Below are 24425 nucleotides of genomic sequence, written 5' to 3' on the forward strand. Positions count from 1 at the left end.
CATTTTATTAAAATACGGCACACCATAATGCACAGATGACTCACATCTATGCATTGTGGAGCACTACAGCCTAAGTGCACTGCATTGTGCTACCTGTGCTATTCAAAATGACTACCATAGCAACACACTGTATTTCATGTATTGTGCTTATGGTTGGTAAACACACATATTTACCATGCAGTAAGCAAGGTATCGGTGTCACCAGGGTCTTATGAAGGTTTGATTCTTTAGACTCCCACCAGACCAGTACCATCAGGGCCCTTTGATCTGGTCAGCCCAGTTTATACCTGCAGCCCTACTGAGCTAAATTAGCTTTGACTGCTGTCATGTTACCAAAGACTGTCAAGGAAGGCTAGTCACCAATGACTTCCATGGTATAAGAAACTACTGCCACATGGGGAAGCTATGTTGGCAGAGGCATCCATATTTATATGCGGAATAGAAGAAGGTCACATATGCTCAGACCAGGGCAGCACTCAGTCCCTATTACTTAGAACCAGAAAAAAAAAAAATTTGCTCATGGAACTTTTGATGAGTGGTGCCAAATAAAGTAAATAATATGTTTAAAAATGCAAAATTTATTTCATATTACATTTAAAATAAGACAAATTTCAACATTGTATATATTACCATGAAAACATATCCCAATATGCATATATTGCTGTTTATGATGTATAAACAAAATTGCAGAAGTACTGAAACACAAAAATATAGATTCACAGTAGGCGCCATGAATCGGATAAATGTATCAAGGGTCCCAGCAATGTGGAGAGACCTCCACAGAGTAGGTTCCAACCAGGAGCTGATGGCGGAGGGCAAGTCCAGGGCCAGGACATACAACAAGGACAAATGAAAAAGACCTTATAAAAGTGAAAAGCAACAGAAAATCAGACTCGGATCAAATAAAGTGAATAGTAGTTCACTTGCCCTCTGCCATCAGCTCCTGGTTGGAACCTACACTGTGGAGGCCTCTCCACATTGCTGGGACCCTTAATATACTTACCCAATTTATGGCGCCTACTGTGCATGTAGATTTTTTTGTGTTTTAACTGATGTGTAAGTATACTTTTTTCATATCAGAGGACCCCCTACTGCTCCCTTTTAAGTTGTCCCATGATGGAAATTTACTACCTCCTGACACGGTCTTCCCACAGATATACACAAACCAAATCTTGGCTTTCTCCTGAGGAAGCGGGCACTGCTCCACGAAACACATAGAGACTACAGCTTTAAGAATATATTCATTTAAGTGCTTCTGCAATTTTGTTTATACATCATTACCAGCAATATATGCATATTGGGATATGTTTTTGTGATGACATATACAATGTCAAAATTTGTTATTATTTTAAAAGTAATGTGAAATAAATTTATTTTTTTTAAACCTATTTTAATTTATTTTATTTGGCACCACTCATCAGAAGTCCCATGGGCAAATTTCTTTCAGTTTTTTTTTTAGGTACAATTTGGATGGCCAGTTGTAACCTTACTCAGTCTAGCCCACCAAGCACTAAAAAAAGTTCAGCTGCCCCAGATTGGGTCTTGTACCTTGGAGTTAAGGAATGTATTTCGTCTTTGGTTTCAGCAGATGTAGTTTGCTCTTATCATGTTGAGCTGACTTCTGCTTGTCCAGATGCTGTATTGTTTAATAGCTCTCACCAGCAGATGCTGGGTCAGCATTCCGCACTTGGCATATAATAATAGTCGGTTTAGTAAACACAAGCTTCTGAAAATGTGTTTTTTTTTTTGTTTTTTTTTTATATATTTCTTTATTAAATTTTTCAAATAATACATTTAAAAAGAAGAAAACATTTCGCCTCTCAATTCTCCAGAGGAAATTTCAATGCAGTACACTTTACACATTATACCCCAAATCACTTTTCAACCTCCTCTTTTTAACCTGACTCCCCTTAAATTGTTATCATACCTATTATTTCTTTATACTCGTCTAATTCCTTAAAATTTTGCCAGTCTACCCAGATTTCTTTCTCACTCTCCTGATCTTCCTCTTCCCAGTCCCTTAAAGCTTCCAATTTTCTTATTTTTTCTACTCTAGACACCCATTCTTTACTTGTTGGGGGTTCCTCTTTTTGCCATTTTAAGGGGATCAAGCTTTTGGCTGCATTTAATAAATGAGGCATTAGTGTTTTTCTATATTGCTTCACTGACATCTGTGTTCCGTGGAACAAGCAAACCCAGGGGTCTTCTGGAATATATTTCTTAGTAATTTTTTTTTATCAGGGATATGATTTCTTTCCAGGATATTTTAATTTTTGGACAATTCCACCAGATATGTGATATTGTCCCTGTCGTCTGGCAGCCTCTCCAGCAATTTTTTGAGTTTTCTTTCTGGAAATTTCCCATTTTATCGGGGGTGTTGTACCACCTTGCGAGCAATTTAAAATTCATTTCTTCCGTATTTGTATCAATAGCTGACCTGTGTACGAGCTGTGTACATTTGTCCCACTGGATATCCGTACTACATGCTCCCAGGTCTTTCTCCCATTTCTCTTTTAATGTGGGCTTTGTTTCCTTAGTTATCTTGAGCAGGATTTTATAAACGTTAGAGACACTGTTTGCCACTCCACCCGAAACACACATCTGTTCAAAAGGTCTTAAGACCTTCGCGTCTCTTAGTGGTTGGGGTAGGGTCGCAACAAAGTGTGCCAACTGCATATATTTCCACTCATTTATTTTCCATTCCTTTTTTTTTTTGTTTTAATTCTGCAAAAGGTAGAAGTCTCCCTCGCTCTATTACTTCTCCTAACCGGGCGTCCCTATCTTCTATCCATTTACCTAAATCCCTACTTTCTCCAGGTGCAAAGAATTTAGTGTTTTGGAGCGGTATTAAGGGTGAATTGTGTAGCCAATTTTCCTTTTCGTGTATCATGTCCCATATTTTTAGGGCGTGTCGTGTGATTGTATCTGTGTTCCTATTTAAGTCTCTAAACTTCGGGGGTATCCAGATAATTTTTGCTATATGTGCTGAAGTGAGCGTGCGTTCTATTCTTACCCAGTCTTTTTCCTCTTTTTCTTTATTCCACTCTATCACCCTTGTGATTATTGATGCATAATAATATTTTTTGAAATCTGGTAGTGCCAGCCCTCCATGTCCTTTCTCTCTGCTTAGTGTCGTGTAGCTAATCCTTGGTTTTTTGTGCTTCCATATAAACTGTGTTATCAACGTTTTTAATGTTTTAAAAAATATTTGTGGAATTGGGATCGGGATCATTTGGATTGTGTAGAGTATTTTTGGTAGGAGTCTCATCTTTATTGTGTTTATTCTTCCTATCCAAGAAAATATCCTTGGGGCTAATTTATTTAGATCTGCTCTCATACTATTTAGTATTTGGAGGAAGTTTACTTTATATAGTTTCTCCGGGGATGCTGTTAATTTAATCCCTAGGTAGTTTATTTCGTCCTTACGCCACTTAAAGTTGAATTCATTTTTTAACCTCTCTTCTTCTTGCCTATCTATATTTATGCTTAGCATCTCTGATTTTTTTTGGTTAATTTTTAAGTTTGAAAGTTTACCGTAGTATTTCATAGTTTCTATTATATTTGGGAGTGTAATTATAGGTTTGGTTATATATAATAAGATATCATCCGCGAAAGCGGAGACCTTATATTCTTCCTCTCCTAATCTTACTCCTCCGATGTTCTCATTTCTCCTAATGGTTGCTAATAAGGGTTCTAGGGATAGAACAAACAACATTGGGGATAATGGGCACCCTTGTCTGGTTCCATTGAACATCTCAAAGGGTTCTGACATGGAGCCATTGATCTTTACCCTAGCGATGGGATGGTTGTATAGGGATTTAATTCTGGATAGCATTATGGGGCCGAGTCCTATTTCTTCTATAGTTTTAAACATGAATTCCCAATTCACCCTATCAAATGCTTTTTCTGCGTCTAATGACATTATTATGCTTGCTGGTTTATTCTTTAACATTTGATTGATTAGGAGAATTGTTTTTATTCCATTATCTCGACTCTGCCGACCTGGTATAAACCCCACTTGATCTCTATGTATCCAATGCTTCATCAGATTCTTGATCCTGGTGGCTAGTATTTTTGTAAATAATTTGGTATCTGTATTGAGGAGAGAAATGGGTCTATAACTTGAACATAATAATGGGTCTTTTTCCTCTTTATGGATGACTTTTATGGAGGCGGACAGGGCGTCTTTACTCATCTCGTATTGAGTACCAATTCCATTCATGTAATCTTTAAGTTTTGGTATTAGTATATCCTTATATCTTATATAGTAGTTTATTGTAAACCCATCCGGGCCTGGGCTTTTGCCTGATTTAGTCTCTTTGATAGCTTTTTCTACTTCTTGAACTGTGATTGGCATCTCTAGGGCTCTTAATTTATCTTCCTCAATCCTTGTCAATTTTGCGTTTCTAATATATTCTGTAATTTTCTCGCTCCTGTCCGGCTCCATAACCTTGTCGTCCTCTTTTTTCACTGAATATAGATTTGCGTAGTATTTTTGGAATTCCTTGGCAATTTCTGTTGTTGATTGGATTATATCCCCGTTTTTGTTTTTTATTCTATCTATAAAGTTCCTCTCTTTCCTCTTTTTTAAGGTCCTTGCTAAATTTTTTCCCACTTTATTGCTTTCCTTATAGTTTTCTTTTGTGTATCTTTTCATTTCCTGTCTAACTTCTTGATCTAGGAGATCTTTCCATTCTTCTCTTTTTTTCTCTAGTAGGTTATATGTAGATGTGTCTTGAGTTTTTTTATATTTTTGCTCGAGGTGGTACAATTCCCTATATAGTCTATCCTTATCAATTTTTCTTTCTTTTTTCCTTTGTGCCCCTTTTGATATCATTATCCCTCTCATAAATGCTTTATGAGCTTCCCATACCATATTCTTTGGCGAGTCATTATTATCATTTACCTGAAAGTAGAATTCCAATTCCTTCTCTATTTCTTTACCCCATTTTTTATCACTTAACATCTCTTCATTTATTCTCCATGCGTCTCTCTTCGGCTCTTCCCTTCCCATTCTTATCTTAGCCATAATGGGGGTGTGGTCGGACCAGGTCCTTGTCCCAATCTCTGCCTCAATTACCCTCTCTAACCATCTGTGTTCTATTAATATGTAGTCCAACCTCGAATAAATTTTGTGTGTATTCGAGAAGCATGTATAGTCTCTTCTTTTTGGATGGAGCAAAAGTAATGTGAAATAAATTTATTTTTTTTAAACCTATTTTAATTTATTTTATTTGGCACCACTCATCAGAAGTCCCATGGGCAAATTTCTTTCAGTTTTTTTTTTAGGTACAATTTGGATGGCCAGTTGTGACCTTACTCAGTCTAGCCCACCAAGCACTAAAAAAAGTTCAGCTGCCCCAGATTGGGTCTTGTACCTTGGAGTTAAGGAATGTATTTCGTCTTTGGTTTCAGCAGATGTAGTTTGCTCTTATCATGTTGAGCTGACTTCTGCTTGTCCAGATGCTGTATTGTTTAATAGCTCTCACCAGCAGATGCTGGGTCAGCATTCCACACTTGGCATATAATAATAGTCGGTTTAGTAAACACAAGCTTCTGAAAATGTGTTAATGAGATGCTTTTAGTGTCTCCAACTGAGCAAATGGTTCCATCATTAAATTATGGGATTTTTTTTTTGGTTTCTAGAGTAAAAAGGTAACAATTTCAACTGGCCTTAAAAATTGTGTAAATCATTTTTCTGTTTTTTATTTCTGGGGAGTTTACTTCCCTTTATTATGAGATCAGTTTTGTTTTTAAAGGTTGGACAGTCTTAGAGTATCCATAGTTCTTTAAGGCAAGGGATGGTAGAGTTAAAACTCATCTTGAAACAGTCACACACACAATGCCTCCTTCGCTTAGGAAAATGGCCCCTCCGGATGGATGTGTTTTATGTCTTCAGTACTCTTAGAAATGGGTAACCACGGTCTTGCTGCCCTCAAAGACTTAGGGGAGTCTAACACTGCAACTATATAAAACACACAGAGGGCGCACCGACCTAGTGCACTATCCTGAGACAAATAATTTATTAGATAAAAGCACGGTAAGTAATGTACTCACAAAAACAGCAAGAAATTGCGCCTCACAGATCATTGTACATTCCATCCAATGTATCAATATGTATGGGTGTAACAGTCACTGAAGACCCCGTGGGCTGACACGTTTCGAGGAATTCCTCTTCTTCAGAGCCACATGTGAAGACCACCCATACCCTTCTTATATAACAGATAACAAGAGGTAGTTTCAAATATGGGCGTTACCATCCCACCCCACTTGGGCGGGGTGTCTGTTGTTAACAACAGCAACCACCAACAACCCCAAAAAAATAAAAAATAAAAATGTAATGTATACACATATATCCAATCATGGCATAGACATATATTAATGTGTGTGTGCGTGCACGTACACACTCCCAACCTTGCACATTAGTACATATAAAAACACACATATACTAAGCTCACTACATGCTCATTTAGATTCTATATGTACACACAAGGCCATTTCTTACATTGTTTGCTTACTTCATCCATGTCCTTATGTTGTACTTAGCTAGAGTGAGGTGCTTATGATGTTTTATTAGATAAACTGCTCCTCTCTTGGCTGTCAGCCTGCTCTTGGAGCGCCGATCACCATGTCCACTGCGCCCCATAGTAGATGGAATGTGTGTGCTCTTTAACTTCCTGTTTAGTGTGGCTGGAACGCACACAGCAGACACAAACCAGGAAGTGTGGGAATGCAGGGTGTGGCCACACTTCCTGGTTTGTGTCTGCATCGTGCGTTCCAGCCACACTAAACAGGAAGTTGAAGAGCACACGCATTCCATCTACTATGGGGCGCAGTGGACACGGTGATCGGTGCTCCAAGAGCAGGCTGACAGCCAAGAGAGGGGCAGTTTATCTAATACAACATCATGAGCACCTCACTCTAGCTAAGTACAACATAAGGACAAAGATAAAGTAAGCAAACAATGTAAGAAATGGCCTTGTGTGTACATATAGAATCTAAATGAGCATGTAGTGAGCTTAGTATATGTGTGTTTTTATATGTACTAATGTGCAAGGTTGGGAGTGTGTACGTGCACGCAGACACACATTAGTATAGGTCTATGCCATGATTGGATATATGTGTATACATTAAACAGACACCCCGCCCTAGTGGGGTGGGATGGTAACGCCCATATTTGAAACTACCTCTTGTTATCTGTTATATAAGAAGGGTATGGGTGGTCTTTTCATGTGGCTCTGAAGAAGAGGAATTCCTCGAAACTCTTCAGCCCACGGGGTCTTCAGTGACTGTTACACCCATTCATATTGATACATTGGATGGAATGTACAATGATCTGTGATGCACAATTTCTTGCTGTTTTTGTGAGTACATAACTTACCGTGCTTTTATCTAATAAATTATTTGTCTCGGGATAATGCACTAGGTTGGTGTGCCCTCTGTGTGTTTTATATAGTAAGAGTTAAAACTCAGTCAGTGGGCTGTAAATATCCCTCAACATTGTGTAGTCCACAGCACTTACATGTGTTTGCATCTGTATCTGAAGTTTGTAAGTATATCGAAAGCCAATTTATTTATTTTTTTTGTGTAGTAAGAGAGTTTTTCCTTTAGAACCCCTGTCATGTTTATATTGGTGTCTGCACATTTGGGAGATTCCTTTTTACTAGTGGACAGGGGTCAGATTGGACAGGTACAGCAGAATCTCCTCAATGGGGATAAAGACAGCATTTAAAATATAAATGTCGTTTAAACTCTACACCATCTTATGTAAAACAAAATGAAAAAAAGTTTTATTGGGCTTTATGCAGTGGTCTAAGGGGCTTTTTAGTTCAAGGTTTACCTGTACTTTTGATCAGTTACAGAAAAAAATGTAATCATTGTACACCGGGCATGTCCAGTCCTTCTGCCCTGCTGCCGGAATGTCCCTGTCACAGTACATGGCAATATAGCTCTGATGAATTATAGCTGCATTGCTGAGTACACAGAGACAGTGCCACCAGCAGGAGCTTTAAAAAAAAAAAAAGCAGTCTGGCAATGCTTATCAACAACATTGCTCAGCTCCTGATACAGAAGGATGCAATGAAACATTGTTTAATTTTATATACTTCTGTTTATTCACCTACAGATCAAAGGGGTATACTTCGATCTGCAGATGAAGTCAGTCAAAGCAACCTGACAAGTAAAAAAAAAGTTTTAGTTTTTTATTTATTTTTTTAAATTAAATTTTCCTCCATTTAGCCCCTTATTAACCGTTAGTTTACTCTAATCAGCACTAATTAAAGCCTTATTCTCCTCTGTTCAATTATAATTTTCCTACTAATTTCTTTTTCTATTTTATTTACTAATATTTACATTTTTTTCTCTTTTTGTTTGCTTTGTTCATTAATATATTTACACCTTCTACATATATTTACACGTATCACTCAGAAAAAAGTGCAAAATTTAAAAAAAAAAACTACTTTACTTCATTTGTAAATAACTTTGCAATGCTTTGTACCAAAATCATAATTTTTGTGTTTTAAACAGGACAAATTACAGAATAAAATGCATACTTTTTATGTGCAGTAATACTATTTATTTTTAAACTAACGCTGCCCAAAGAAAGAAAAAGTGCTTTTGTTTAGATTTATTACATTTCATTGTCTAAGGATTGCGAGATAAAAATTGAAGCTACTCGGCATCGCACTCGGTAGACTGTGGCCATTACTGTAGAAGCTTAAGCTACTATAGTTATTTACAGCTTCTACGGAGACTGATCAGATATCACATATGCACACTTACATTTTACCAAGCTGTTCTAATTTTGGTATGCAAAATATATCGTCCATGGAGTTCGGCTTTAAATGTATGTTTGTATACAAGTAGTGTCAGTACCTGGTATTGGCCTCTTTCAGGCCATGTACAGTGGAACTGTCATATGCGTGGAAGAAGCAGCACAAGGAGCCAATTTGTTTATTTGCTGACAAGGAGCATGCTGATAGGAGGAGAAAGCAGGGTGACGGAGAGGTTAGCTTGTCACTGTGCTGCTTCTTTCACTGTCCAGTCACAGGTTGGAACAGATCCAGAAAGTCCTGGGCTTAGTGGAAGTGAGTTGTACAATTCTGGGCTTCAAACATTTTGGCACCAAATTAAACCTACTGCAGGAGAAACCTCTGGATTGTAGGTGAATATTGCAGCAAAATATGGTTTTGTGATTTTATCTTCTAATCATTTACTATTCATTTAGATCTTATTTTTGGCTGGAGTTCTGCTTTAGCCATTCCCTACTTTATTTGAAATGGAAAAAAAACTACCTTTTATATAAACTTTAAAGAAGTTGCTTTGTAAGGAATTTGGTGGCTACCATTTCTGTCCTCTTTCTGAAAATGTTAGTACTTGAGTCATGACCTTTATTGAATTCGGAACCATATCTGCATCAATTGACAAGCCAGAGATGGCCAAAAAACTAACATTTTCAGGAAGATAGACATATGCCGGTTTTCGGTAATTCGATATATCGCGGTATTGCATAGCCACGGTATTGTTATTGTGGCATTTTTAAAATACCGAGTTTCTCTGTCAAGTCTGCCTGACTTGTGAATTGATACATTTCAGTGAGCTGGATGACTCATTCACTCACACAGCTAATGCCTATCAGCAAAGTTTCCCAGTAACTATAAACAAAAATGATTACATTGTATTTTTTCCTTCCCTCTGCCAGGGAGAAAGGAAGTTTAACCTCTTAAAGACTGGATCTTTTTCTGACACTTGTTGCTTGCAAGTTAAAATCAGTTTTTTTTTTTGCTAGAAAAGTACTTAGAACCCCCAAACATTTTATATATTTTTTTAGCAGAGACCCTACAGAAAAAAATGGCGATTGTTGTAATATTTTATGACACACTGTATTTGCGCAGCAGTCTTTCAAACGCAATTAATAGACTTTAATGAATAAAAAAAAAAACGTAACAGTAAAGTTATCCCAATTTTTTTTTTTGTTACACAGAGAATCGTGATCTTTATTCCAAGCTAAAAAATCGTGATTCTCATTTTGGCCAGAATCGTGCAGCTCTAATTATATATATATATATACACACACACACACACGCATAGCAGCCCACATTACATTATTATATAGCCATCAAGCAGTGTCTGGCCTACCTGGTGATGACTGGTCCTGGCGCTCTGATCCGATGGCCTGGTCTTTAAAGGGGCAAATCCTTGCGATCCAGAAGTGGTTAAACCTGCAGGAGGACCGGTGTTTTTATCTATTAATGACTTTACTATTGCTTTAGGCCTGGTTCACATGTATGCGGGTTGGTGGTTCACATGTATGCGGGTTGGCGGTTCACATGTATGCGGGTTGGTGGCCCACATTTGCACAGGCATAGCAGCCCATTGATGTGAATGGGCTTGAGCTGCTATGCCTGCGTTTTCAGCTGAAAAAAGGTGCATGCAGAATTTAAAAAAATGCAGTGGCCATGAAATCCATCCTTCTTTTGCACCATGCGACTTACCTGCCGTTGCTACACACGCAAACTGTTTTTAAATGCTGTGCCCACGTATACAAAAAATGCAGAAAGCTTGCCAGAGCAGAAACTGCAGGTTAGTCGCATGGTGCAAAAGCAGGATGGATTTCAAGGCCACTGAATTTTAAAAAAAATGCTGCATGCACCTTTTTTCTGCGGAAAATGAGGGCATAGCAGCCCGTTCAAATCAATGGGCTGCTATGCCTGTGCAAATGTGGGCCGCCAACCCGCATACATGTGAACCGCCAACCCGCATACATGTGAACCAGACCTAAAGCAATAGTAAAGTCATTTATAAACACCTCCTTCAGGTTTAACCACATCTTGACCACAAGGATTTGCCCTCTTAATGACCAGGCCATCAGATCGGAGCCGAGCGCCAGGACCAGTTATCACCAGTTAGGCCAGACACTGCTTGATGACCTATTTTAGGCCTGGTTCACAGAGTCTGTACTGACTGACTATATAATAATGTGCATAAGTGTACCAAAGCCCCTAAATTCAGCAATGAAATTGAAGTGAGGTGGAAATTTAATAATTTAAATTTAACAATAGAATACCGTGATAATACCGTATACCGTGGCAAAACCTTAATCAATTAATCGCAGCATGAAAATCTGATACCGTCACAAGCCTACAGGAAGAAGCCTCATTAGTGGCAAACTTTTATTGAAGACTTTGCATAATGATCTAATTTAAGCCTTCTGTATGGTTAGCTTTTCTGTAATTTTATACATATATTTTTTATTAAGTTGTCTTAACAGACTTTATACCATTTAACGACTCTTATTTCCCAACAAATACATACTTGAACAGATGTTCATATCAAGACATTTTGAACAAAATCTTTTAAATTAAACTTGCCATTTGCTTAGTGAAAAGGGATAGGGGAGGAGGGGAAGTCAATGACATTAAATAAAAGAGATTTTTGTCTGTAAGGAACATCAGTCACAGGTGCGATGGTCTGTACAAAGGTCGTCCTGTGAGCTGACAGGTGGGCAGCACACACACACCTTACTTTCACTGTCCTCTCCAGATGATCGCTGGAGCTTGGGAACGTCTTCCAAGCTGGGAGAAATTGTCGGAGCTCCCGAGGGCACGTTAATCCTTTTAAGAAATTAGAGAGGGCTCTTTTAAAGATAATACAATTTTGTGTCTGGTTGAAAGTGGATATTGTAATTGCACTGTAAAAGGGAAGAGGAGCTTGTGTGCAGGTCACCTCGAAATGTTGACAGTAAACAGTTTAATGCATTGCACAGGGGTCTCGTTTTCAGGAGCAGGTCGCTTCAACTCTTCTTGCACTCACTTTCGTAGGCGCGCTCTAGCCTGTGGAATATTTGCTTCCATTCAGCAGCTGTTGCTCTGCAGAATTCACATGATGAGAATTTAATGCCGAACATTTCCGACAAAATATTTGAAAAGACGTGGAAGTGCTCATTTGGACTTCAAGAAAAATACTTTGTAGCCAAAACAAATCCACAAAGTGCACTAAATTTAAAGGTGGCGCAGGGAGGTGGGGTGAGCCTACGGTTGAGCTAAGTCGTGGATTTTACAGTCCAAACAATAAGGGAATTTTCATCTCCTACTGTCTTTAATTGCAAACAAATGTCTTTCATTTATATAGATACGATTCTGGGCAAAGTGCAGTTTTTGATAGCTTTGTGACCACTTGCTCAAATCTGCCTCATTAAAGCCTAACTCCAAGAATCGTATTTTTCTTCTTGTTAACAGAACAGTTACATTTCTGTCTCTGTGATTCCCATTACAGAGATTTTCTCTCCTTTCCTTATGATGCCTGTAGAAGAAGTGCAGGGTGTAGTTGTCACTGTGATGGTAAGGCACAGACACCAATAAAAACATTATCTGAAGTTTGAACCCTTTCCTATTTCCTATAAATTTTTTAAATATTTGTTTTCTTTAACTGATGCAATGATTTTCCATCACTTCCTCTCCTGACATGGGGACATAGAGCAGCCATCATTGAGCTTAAAGGAAAAATCTACTTTCACTTGAAAAAATTGATACCTGTACCAAAAGTAGTGCAATCGTAGGCAAAACTTTTTTTATTTGCTTTATTTTTTTATATATTGATAGAATATCGCTTCTTCTTTGATTTAATTGCAAGTAAATAATGGATTTCAAGCAGAAACAACGTGTTGTCAATTACTTCTTAACGAAGGAAGGTTGCAGGATGTCTGTCATTCACTGAAAGCTACAGAATGTGTACTGAGATGACACCATTAACGAGAGCAATGTTTTGCCATTGGAGGCTCTTGTCAATGGTGTCATTTCTAAACATTGTGTAGCCTTTAGATGTGCCAAAAAACAGCGCTCGCAATAATATAAATGACAAAAAATATGTAGATATGGATAGCATAAATTCATATAAAATAATAACCATGAAGTGCAATAATGCTGAATACTAGCTGGATCATAAAAAAAGAGTGATGATATAGTTCCGAGCGCGGGTTATAATTTTGGTAATTCATTGTGTAGCCTTTGGACAGCCTGCACCTCTCCTTTGTCAAGAACTCAGTGATGGCATGTTGCTTCTGCTTGGAGTCCATTATATACCTGCAATGAAAAAGAAAAAGAGTTACCGTAGAGGAAATTACTATAGATAAAGGGTTACTCTACCAACATGTGAACTCTGAGCACCCTATTTTAGGTCATAAAAAAAAAAAAAGCTATGCCCACTTTGAATTACTTCCAGGATGGCTCTTGTACATTGGTTCTATGCAAGCCATCTTCTAATGTAATGTGTTTTTTTTTTTTTTAATTAGCTTCGCTTTCTATCTGCAGCTAGCTGGATTTTTCCAAATGTGAGCTTGTTAATGATCATCTCTGTAGTCAGTGGGTCGCTATAAACCTGAATTGAGGGACAGTTCTCTGTTTTTTGTGAGAGTTTTCTGCAAAACACTGGTGGCTGGTAGTAGATATCCAAAGGTGAGACCGCACTCCAGGCGATTTGTTGAAATCAATGAATTTCTTTATTCCTCATAGATGAAAACATACAGACAGTGCACAACAGATGTGTCAGGTTGACGTGTTTCACGATACAACCAATCGCTTACTCATATAACCACACAGATGTGGTTATGAGTAAGCGATCAGTTGTATCGTGAAACGCGTCAACCTGACACGTCTGTTGTGCACTGTCTGTATGTTTTCATCTATGAGGAATAAAGGAATTCATTGATTTCAACAAACTGCCTCGAGTGCGGTCTAACCTTTGGATTTCTACTGTTTCGGATGACGGATCTGACCTGCACCAGGCTTAGAGCTTACACCTGAGCGGCTTTTCTCTGTTTGTTTCCACTGGTGGCTGGTAGACATGGTTGTCATTTATTTTGTACTCTTACCATTCAATTTATTTATGTTGAGTTATCACGGATTGTCTTTCATTTTTACTGGCTGCTGGTCATCACCACCCTATTTGTTAGCGCTGCATTTTTCTTATATGGTAGACATCGATGCCTAGTACTGCTGACAATGTTGGTGAAACTATCTGAGGGGTTGTCCGTGAGGAAGGCACAGCGCTATTTTCAAAGATAGAGCTGTCCCAGGGTTAAAGGGAATGTATGGTAATTTGTTATATATTTTCTTTTTTGCTGTAAGCAGAATTAAGAAAATAATGAATTGATCTAACTGCAGTTATTTATCCAAAACAAAACCAAAGAAAATTCCCAGTTCAACTCACCAGCCAGTCTGCTACTAACCAATTTAACCTCTCTAACAGTCTGCGTTAAAAACAAGAGTTTAGTTAGCACATATTTGCAAATATATGCGTAAGCTGCGGAGGCACCCTAATATTATCCGCAGTTCTAACAAGACCAAAGAAAATTTCCAGCTCAACTGAACTATAGCGTTAGGACTGCAGATAATAATGGGGTTCCTTGTCATGGTCTCCGCAGCTTACGCATGTATTTGCAAATTTGCAACCCCAGTAAACCCCTGTTTAAAGCAAATTGTTAGACGGGTTAATTTGGTTAGTAGCAGGCTGGCTGGCAAGTAGAAGTGGGAATTTCCTTTGGTTTTGTTTTGCATTCATTCCCGTTCCATGTGCTCCTTACTGCGAAGGCCAGTTATAGGCAGGGCAGTGGCCATTTGTTTGAGATTTTTATCAAATACTAAAATATCAGCTCTGGATGGAATGACCCTTTAAGAAGTTGAAGTAAATTTAAACTCTAACTAGATGACATGTGGGGATCTATTTAAAAAGGTTTTCATACAGGATCCTCACAGGTCTTCAACCCTGATTAATTTATTTTCCAATTTATTACAATGAAAAAAATGTTTGAATCTTGGGTGAAAGTTGTGGGAATTTAGTGGTAAAAACATTTATAAATAGACATCCTAATATCTTAAGTCACTGTGTATCAAAAAATTGCCATATTGTTTTTTTTTTTACCTTTCCCATGCTTTTATTGTATCTCAGTACCGCTGATCTCTTCCAGCCTCTTTTTGTTCGCTTGCACTCGCGCCAGCAATGGCTGCAGATTGTTGCTCCGGACCAGCTTCTTGACAGTGGCAATAGTGAACCATGCCTGCATAATGTATTTTTTGTACGGCTGCTTGTTGTCTCACTAGGGGAGCATGTTACAGGGTGACTTCATAGTAGAAGTACAATTTGGTGATGTGGACAGGACATTGCCGCCCTCTTACAGGAAGTGGCAAAACTAGGACCCTCATGGCAAATTTACTGCTGTACGTGTAAAGAAGTTTGAAAACAATTTTGAAATATATGGTATATATAAAAGAGCTCACATGTATAAGGGTGATATTTATTTAGATTATTATTTTTTAAATCACTTTTGCTTTCACTTATTATCTTCACATTATAAGTCATTTAAGAATAGCACAGCACCTCTTTTATATATACCATTGATTCAATTGAGCTTAGAAATTAGCTCCCTGGTGTATGCAGCAATTCATTATCCTATCACCATTATATATATATATATATGTATATATATTGATATCGCGTCGTTACTCTCCCTTTTATTATTTGTAAATTTTGAAATATAATTAACATGTTAAAAGTTGTATAAGATGTCAATATATTATATTTGTGTTCTTGTCAATACCATTATGTTCCTGTAACCAGCGGTGCCTATGTATTGCTTACTTATGAATAGGGACTTTTGCATATTCTTTTGATGGAACAACAGTTCTTTTCCCTACAACATTTTTACTAGTCAAGCTGAGAAGTTATTATTATTATACAGAATTTATATAGCGCCAACAGTACAGTTACAATACAATTCATTACAGGAGGATTCAGAACTAAATTTATTTTACTCCTTTTTTAGGTAATCCTGGAATTGTAGGATTTTACAGAACATTCATGCAGTCCCTGTATTGCAGTTATAACAAGAAATACCCTGTGTGGACCATTAGCCATGCTGGTCACTGTTCACCACCACCAGGAATGGACATGTCTGATGGTAAGGTGTTTAATATTTTAAGTCTTTTTATGTTCTGCAGAGGGTAAGTCCCCGTTCACACGACTTAGCCGCCTGACAAGTCCTGCTCCATTCAGTGCAATGGAACCGTTCTAACCGGAGCAACTCAAGTCGCTCTGACTTAGAAAAAGGTTCCTGCACTACTTTGGGGGTGAATTGCATTGACTTCTATTAGAGAAGTCGTATGCAAGCCCCGCTGAAGTCACGCTGCACGGGGCGGCTTTAGAGTCGGGCGACTTTTAAGCTGTCCCAGTGTGAACCCAGGCTAAAACACACAATATAATAAATATACTAAATCTAATAAACAAGCCTGCATTGCTAGGAGTCGAGAACCTATATTGCCACAGTCATGACATAAACATGCATGACTGCCACAGCTGAGTTTTTCTTTTTCCAACCCTGTGTAATCACCTCCAAAGCTGGAACTGTAAGGGTTCAAGCACACTGGGCATAAAAAATGCTGCTTTATACAGGCGTTTTGTGTTCTTTTTTTCAGCCTGTAGACGCAGTTCTATGTTAGCCCATGTGTCCATGAATATTAAGGAGTTTACGGACCTATTTCCAGAGGAGTGCTAAGAGGAAAACCAAAAATCCCCTTCAGAATTGCATTTTTGAGAGGAGCTTGGGCAGAAAAAACACTTAACACTCAAACACGGCATGTAGAAGCATTCAGCATTTTCAAGCGTTCATTACAAAACGAGCAGAGAGAATGTTGTGGAAAAAAATTATAAAAGCAAATGCCCATAAACGCTTGTAAACTCTTGAGCATTATGAGTTACTATAAGCCGCTTTTTCTGCCAGAGGTTCTACCCCTAGTGTGTATGGACCCTTGGTAGGAATTAACTGGAGACCCTTGGTGGGAATTAACTAGAGAAACCTGTTCTGGGCATTTATTTATTTGATTGTATTGAACAATTATTTCAGACATTCGATCAATTAACCATTACAGCTCCCGAAAAATTAACCCCCCCCCCCCCTTCATGACTAGGCCATTCTTTGTGATACCACACTGAGTTTCTTTAACTGACAATTGCACAGTCATGCAACACTGTATCCAAATAAAATGTATGTCTTTTTTCCCCCACTAAAAAAGATAGTTTGTTTTCTTGTGTTGGACTTTAAAACTATGTAAATTATTGCTGAACTGCATGAAAATCAAAGTGTTTATGTCATTTTAGACATCTAACAAAAGGAGATTTCGATAGGGTGATAAGTTCTATATGTCTTTGTAGAGTATTGTGTGTTATGGAAACAGCAGAGGCTGCCTGTCTAGAGGTTTACTTTGTGTAAATATAACTTTGGGCAGAGTTGTTTGCTAATGGAAGAATCACTGCTACAAATCATTCACATATGTGTGTAAATTTCATATTAAGCTATTTAGCTTTACTAACAACAGAGAAGCAGAAAAGGCATAGGAAAACATGTGTAAAGGAGCTTATAGCTCCACCTCCTGGGTATAACTAATACATATTATCAATGTGCAATATTTTATATTTACCAAGCAAAAACTAATCTTCTTTATAATAGAGGAACAAATGTGTTCAAAATCCTTGTACATTTCCCTTTAAAGTGTGTCTTGCATAAATGGCCCAGAAGTAATTTCCAACCTCGAAGAGGATAATTTGCACATCCTTATCCAGGAACATTGCCTGAAGTCTGAAGAGGGCCAAGACTTAGGTTTGGTTCACATTGCCGTGACTTGTCATGCGACTTGAGAGTTCAAAGTCACACCCATTAACTGCAATGGAACCGTTCTAATCAGTGCGACTCAAGTTGCAGCGACTTAGAAAAAGGTTCCTGCACTAGTTTGGGGAGACTTCATCATGACTTGCATTGACTTTTATTAATTAAGTCACGTGACTTTCGGGTCACGGCAGTCTGAACCCAGCCAAAGGCAGCCTTATCTTTTTATGTAAATTCTTTTTTTTTTTCTGTAAAGTCACATTGCATAGAAAAACAACTTACAACTAGAGTGGAATCATAACAAAAACCCAAGTATGATGCAGTAATATTACAGACATGGAGTACATCAAGTAAACAAACTGGGTCCAGATGGTGAAGTATTTTATGTTAACATTTTAGGTTTTGTTAGCACTTAGGATGGACAATCAGTTTAGTTTTCGAAATATATGTTAAAAAAAAGGATATCCCTTTAAGGACAACCAAAGGAGGAAAGGGTAGAAAAAGAAAAAAGAAAGTTTAAAGGTAAGTAGGGGGATGGTAAGTTAGGCATAAAGTAAGAAGGGCAGGGAAGGAAAAGTGGGTTGGTGCAGAAACATTTACCAGCTCGAGATCTGATTCACTAAAATTGATTGGAAGACAAATTGTGAGAATATACAAAATCTGTCCAATATTACCTTGTTTTTCAAAAATGTTCTTCTAGATGGTTTAGTGTTGCTCTCAGATTATCCATATGGTGTATCACTGTGGCTTTACATAACCATAATTGAATGGTAGTGTGCGATTTATCCAGAGTAGGGGAACACATGCCCTGGCTTCATTTACCAGGTTTATCAGTGGAGATTGTTTGTAGAGTATTATAGATAGGTGACTTAAAAGAAGCAAGAAGGAGGCTGTAAATGTGGTGTCTACACCAGTCTATAATCCTGGCTAGGTGGGTCACACAGTTTAATATGTAATGGGCTCTGCAAAGCCTCTACCTCTATGGTGTTTAGGATAGGTGAGGCCCTTGCAATAGGTTCTGGGTTGTTTGTTTGCCCATAGGAATTTTTTAATTCTCTGCTAACTGCTTGGAGCAATTAACTTGGATTTGTTATGGGCAATGTCTTAAAAAGTTAAAAAAAGGCAAGGGAAAATCAACATTTTAAGAATAGCATTTCTCCTGAACAATGTAATCGACCATCTGTGGTCGATTTCTGTGAGTCAATTTTTATGGCTTGTTAGAGAGGAGGGAAGTTTACCTTGAATAGGGTAAATATAAATAATGAATAAAGGAGAAGGGGTGTTATTTGTACCAAGGTAAGTAATATATTTGTCTGCCCATATGAAGGCCATATGTGGATTTTTTTAATTTAAATTGGAAAATTGGCCCTATTTGGCTGATTCTGCTAGTAAATTTGGGAGTGTGGTTTCTGGTTTGGTAACCAAAAAAAAAAAAACAACAATTCCTTTGTTATGTGAAACTTTGGGTGAGGAGTACAAAGACAAGTGTGTCTTGCCTACAGTCAAGCATGGTGGTGGGAGTGTCATGGTCTGGGGCTGCACTAGTGCTGCCGACACTGGGGAGCTACAGTTCATTGAGGGAACCATGAATGCCAACATGTACTGTGACATACTGAAGCAGAGCATGATCCCCCCCCCTCTTCAGAGACTAGGCCGCAGGGCAGTATTCCAATATAACAACATTAAACACACCACCAAGATGACTAATGCCTTGCTAAAGAAGCTGAGGGTAAAGGTGATGGACTGACCAAGCATGTCTCCAGACCTAAACCCTATTAAGCACCTGTGGGGCGTTTTCAAACAGAAGGTGGAGGAGCGCAAGGTCTCCAACATCAACCAGCTCAGAGATGGTGGGTCGGGATCCTGCAGTCTGGGCTTACCGATCCGCCATCCCAGAGCAGGAGGTGGGATACTGTTGGGGGGACACATCATAATTTTGGGGGGCCATGGGCCACTCTGACCCCCCCCCCCCCCCCCTCCCAGTGATGCCACTGATTCCACCCAACTATAGAGTGAATGTGATTGGGGCAAACCTTATCTTTTAAACAGTGAGAGGCAAGAAATTGGTGAATGATATGACTCATTCTGATGCTGCTCTTTTTCTAGACCCACTTTTTCATTACATTTTCCCATGTATAATGAGCCCACCATTGAGGAAGTGCTTCCTCTTTCTAGACCTGGGTCCCTGATGACACGTTGGATGTAATTCATTGATCAGAAGCAAAAGTTAGCATTAAATGCCTTGCCTTGAATAAGATGTTAAGTTACTCCTAATAGGCTCATGTGAGTCTAGAAGAACAGAGGGTACCTAGCTCTGTTTTTTCTAATCAGTAATTATATTCAAAGTACTGTATATATTCGACTTATTGCTTTACCACTTTAAACTGTGCTGATTAATACCTTTTTAGACAGCCACATTTTAAATTAAAGGGACTCTTTTAAAAAATCCCTAACGCGTGTCCCAGTCTTAAAAATGCCTACTTACTAGAACATGAACTCCAGTGTTGTCTTGCTTGAAGCTAAGTTCTCTGTGCATCCCTCTTCTCCAGTACTGTCAACTTTAATTGAGATCTGGTGCATGCACAGACATGCCGTTAGTCTCTGCCAGGTCTACGGGACCTGGCAGAGATGCCCGTTGGGTGTGTGCACATGTGCCAGATCCCCCAGGCATGCGAAGACATGCTTCGGATCTCTGATAGTTCTCTAGGACAGGAAGGGAGGTAGAATCTCCCCACCAAATAACAGTGATCGTTTGGTTAGAAAGTGACCCACCCAGAGAGCAATTTTAAAAAATGGCCTGAGTTACTTCAAATTCTATCTTCGATTTCCCTAAAAACAAGGCAAAACCTAGATGTTATCTGTGACCAGCATGTAAGTCCCACGTGAAAAGTCTGAGTCTGCTTACTGCATTTTATGATTTAAAGAGGAAACATTTGTAAATGTAAAAAATCATTAGTTGGGCTGCCATCTCTACACAGGAACATTGTTCAAAGCATACGTTAAGTATGCAATAATTTTGTGTTTTTCTTGACAAGGCTTGACCATTTTCTGATGGTTGCTTTAGGGCAAGTCAGTGTTTCTTGTTGCAAGCCCTGTTTAAAATACTAACCTGTCTACACTGATTTGGAAGGAATTACATACAGTTCCACAAGTAACTACAGTCATAATATACACTTCAGCTTTAATTTGCTAAAAACGAAACACAAATTATGCCGTTATGGGCAAAACAGTACATCAAAGGCTACCACTGGCACTCCTCTCAGGAAGCATTGTACTGGTGACCTCACCTGCAAACAAACAACAGGCAGTGAGAAATGGACTGCTAGATAATTACAAGGAAACTGTAGTCTTTTTAAAATAGATCCAAAACCCTAACTTGATGACATTTAGTTTGCTAAAACACTGTTTCCATGTTTTTTCCATAAAATACTGTTTCTCTTTCGTTCACTGACCGACACAGCTCCTGATCTTTATGATCATTGGCTTGTACTGCCCCCTACAGGTGTAGGACACTATGCAGAAAAAGAATCTGGCTACACCTACGGGCAGTTCCAGGGGGTATACTCCCTCTCTCTGCTATAGTTACTCAGTTTTTTTTTTAGTCAGTAGTAAGGACCTAGTTCTTTGCCGGGATCTCTGGTCCTGGCAATTTTTTTCTTTTTAGATAGGACTTTTTCTCCTGTTTTTTTCCTGTGCGATCTGCAATCAACTGCCAGACTGGGCGAGGGGCTGGATAATCTAGATCCAGTGGTCACCCCAGTGTGGCCAGCGAGTAGGTGCAGACCTCAGCTTCACGCTAGGTCAGCCATGACATAGCTCCAACGGACGGGGGCTGGCCTGCAAGTTAAACACCTTGCGAGGTCGCATATGACCGGGTCTCAGCCCGAGTCGCAGCGTTCCTCCTGGCCGACAACCCCCCATTTCGATGGAGAGGACGTTCTGTCTGGAGCGGAGCCCACCTGGTTGCTAGTATGGTGAGTAGCTATCCCTTCTCTCCCCCTGGAGGGTTTTGGGGTGAACGTGGGTCCCTCCTTGGGACGGTCGGACCCCTGGGTTCTCCTCTTTCCCGTCAGGTACCCCCTTCATCTGGCCCCCCATCTTGCCCCCCCTGCACTTATGCTGGGACTGTGTGCGTGGTCTGGTCAACCACCTGGGGTGGGGGGAGGGCGCTATGCCGGTGATGAGGGCCAGGGGGGGATGATCTGCTGTGCAGGGGAGGGTCTGTCAGGCCCCCCCCGTCCTGCCTAGGCCTGTCCTTGAGGGCTAGGTATCCCTCCTGGGTCCCTGGGAGCCTCGTGGTGCTGCGCGGGGACACCATTTTTCTGTAGCCTGTGTTTTTCTATGCACGGCAGCATGTTTGTGTAGTCCGGCGGCCATTTTGCGGTGGTTTGACAATGAAAATAGCGGCGGCCATTACAGTGGAGCCCTGCCGGTGGCAATTTCGGTGATGGGAACCCCTCCTCATCCCCTGCTTCTGACTCCTGATTCTTTTCACTTCTTGATCACCGCATGGGGAGTGCAGATTATCCTGGTGGTTGCAGGTGCCTGTTTCTGCTGGGTGGTGAGTCTGGTGGGGTTCTCTCCCTCTCTGCTGAGGATCGCTTGGTTCTTTGTGCCTGGCGACCGGGTGGTGCTGCCAGAGCGGCGAGGGTTGTCCCTTTGAAGTGTTTTACAATTTCTGTGGGATCCTCCTGGTGACTCATGGGGTTTTTGGAGCACATCTCCCAACCTAATCCCCTCTCCGGGGCCCTCTGGGTCCTAACCATCTAATGATGCACTGAAGGCGGACCTGGAGTCCTTTGTGTCCCGGGTGGAGAAGGCTTTCAGGCAACGGGCTAGCAAAAAGCGCCCCCCCCCGCCTTCCCCTGCCTCATCTGTCTCATCAGATCCTGAATCTGATTTGACCGCTGCGGATGTGGGTCACCCTGCTGGGTCTGCGACCACGCGCCCGGAATTCTCAGATAGTGAGGATGATTCCTCCACATCTGCAACCATGCATGAAAAGGGGCTGGTGGAAGCACTGATTGTATCTGTGCATGAGACCTTGAAGATGGAGTATGTAGCTGCAGTTGTGAAAGGTTCCTTTTGGCACTCATAAGCCATCTAGAGCGGCAAAGGTGTTTCCTTTCCCCTGCCTATTTGACAGAATTGTTGCTAAAGAGTGGCGACGACCAAAGCGTCCCCTTGGGGTCCCTAAGCGATTTACTAAGCGTTACCCCCATGAGGAGTCCCTTTTTAAGAAGTTGGCTGTTCCATCAGTGGTGGACCCTCCAGTTTCCAGATTGAACAAGGCAACCATGATTCCGATTGAGTCCCTGGCCTTTAAGGATCCTGCTGACAGGAAGGCGGAGGCTGTGGCCAGAAATATGTACACTCTAGCTGATTCGGCACTGAGGCCAGTAATCACCATTGTCCTGGTGTTGCAAACTCTGACCAAGTGGGTCAGAGGGTCACGGGGCTGCAGTTTATCTGTGATGCCTCTTTGGGTGCAGCTCCCCTAGTGGCTCAGGCTCTCTGTTGCGGCAGTGGTCCTTTGGCGTGTTTTTTGGTTTAAATGCTGGTCTGTGGACCAGACTTCTAAAAAGACATTGACTGATCTCTCCTTTCAAGGGGATCACCTGTTTGGGGCTACCCTGGATAACCTCATTAAAGGTCTCACGGGGGACTGAGTACTTTTCTTCTGCAGGCTACTAAGGGCACGGAACCTCGTCAAAGACGTGGGCCTTCCTTCTCGGCTCATAAGAAGTTTTTTTGTCCCTCGGGGTCGACTGAAAAGGGCTCAAAGCTTTCAGGGCCTCCTCTGTAGGATCCAAAGGAACCTGGTCTGGCAAGATGAAAGTGGGCTGCTCCAGACCCATGGACAAGGCTCCTTCAGCATTAAGGTGTACCCTCACCTGTATCGGGGGGTGGGGGGATGTGTTTGCTGATTTCTGGACCCGTGGACTCCTCTGGTACAAGACAAGTGAGTCCACAAAGTCATTTGGCCCGGCTACGAAATCGAGTTTCGCCCTTGTCGCCCGGCAAGGTTCTTTCCTACTAACTTGAGCCTGTCCACGGACCGCATGCAAGGTCTGTTGGGACAGTACAAGACCTGTTACTTTAAGGGGTGATAGTCCCGGTTCCGACTTCGGAGCGTTTTCAGAGTTTTTACTCAAACCTTTTTACAGTTCCCAGGAAGGAAGGCAAGATGCATCCAATCCTGGACCTCAAGGTGCTAAACTGCTTTGTGCGGGTACAGAAGTTCAGGATGGAGTCTATTCGCACAGTGGTGGCATCCCTTCATCAGGGGGATTTTCTTGCCTCTATCGACATCAAGGATGCTCGCCTTCACATTCCAATATGTGCCTGTCACCAGCGCTTTCTCCGCTTTGCCATGGGAAAGGAGCATTATCAGTTTGTGGCGTTACCCTTTGGTCTTGCCTCTGCTCCTCGGGTCTTCACAAAAGCCCCCGTGTTAGCATTGTTCCACCAGTGGGGGAATCGCAGGACTGGGCTACTTGAACAAACTCCTTCTGCGAGAGAAGTCTGCTACTGCTCTGGTGGAAAACCTGGAAATCACCATACGAACTCTGAGGGAGTTTAGCTGGATTCTGCATTTTCAGAAGTCTGCTCCGGTTCCATCCACAAAGCTGGACTATCTGGGTCTGACTCTGGACTCGGCCTTAGCCAGAGTGCTCATTCCTCTGGACAAACTCCAGAAATTGCAGGCTGCGATTCGTCTCCTGCTGTCCAGCAGATGGTCACCCCCCGGACTTGCATGAGTGTGCTGGGC

The 24425-nt window shown here is 40.5% G+C and overlaps 1 protein-coding gene across 4 annotated transcripts in view; it reads left to right on the forward strand.

The window, feature by feature from the left end:
- Window positions 1-24425, forward strand: part of LDAH (lipid droplet associated hydrolase) — a 458687-nt gene that overhangs the window by 98667 nt on the left and 335595 nt on the right. For all 4 annotated transcript variants that reach the window (XM_082249859.1, XM_082249861.1, XM_082249860.1 and 1 more), the window contains exon 3: window positions 15818-15952. In XM_082249859.1, coding sequence (XP_082105985.1) covers window positions 15818-15952 — 135 coding nt within the window. The remainder of the gene's footprint in view (window positions 1-15817; window positions 15953-24425) is intronic.

Source organism: Pelophylax lessonae (genome assembly GCF_965119305.1).
Source record: "Pelophylax lessonae genome assembly, chromosome: 3".
Lineage (NCBI taxonomy): Eukaryota > Metazoa > Chordata > Amphibia > Anura > Ranidae > Pelophylax > Pelophylax lessonae.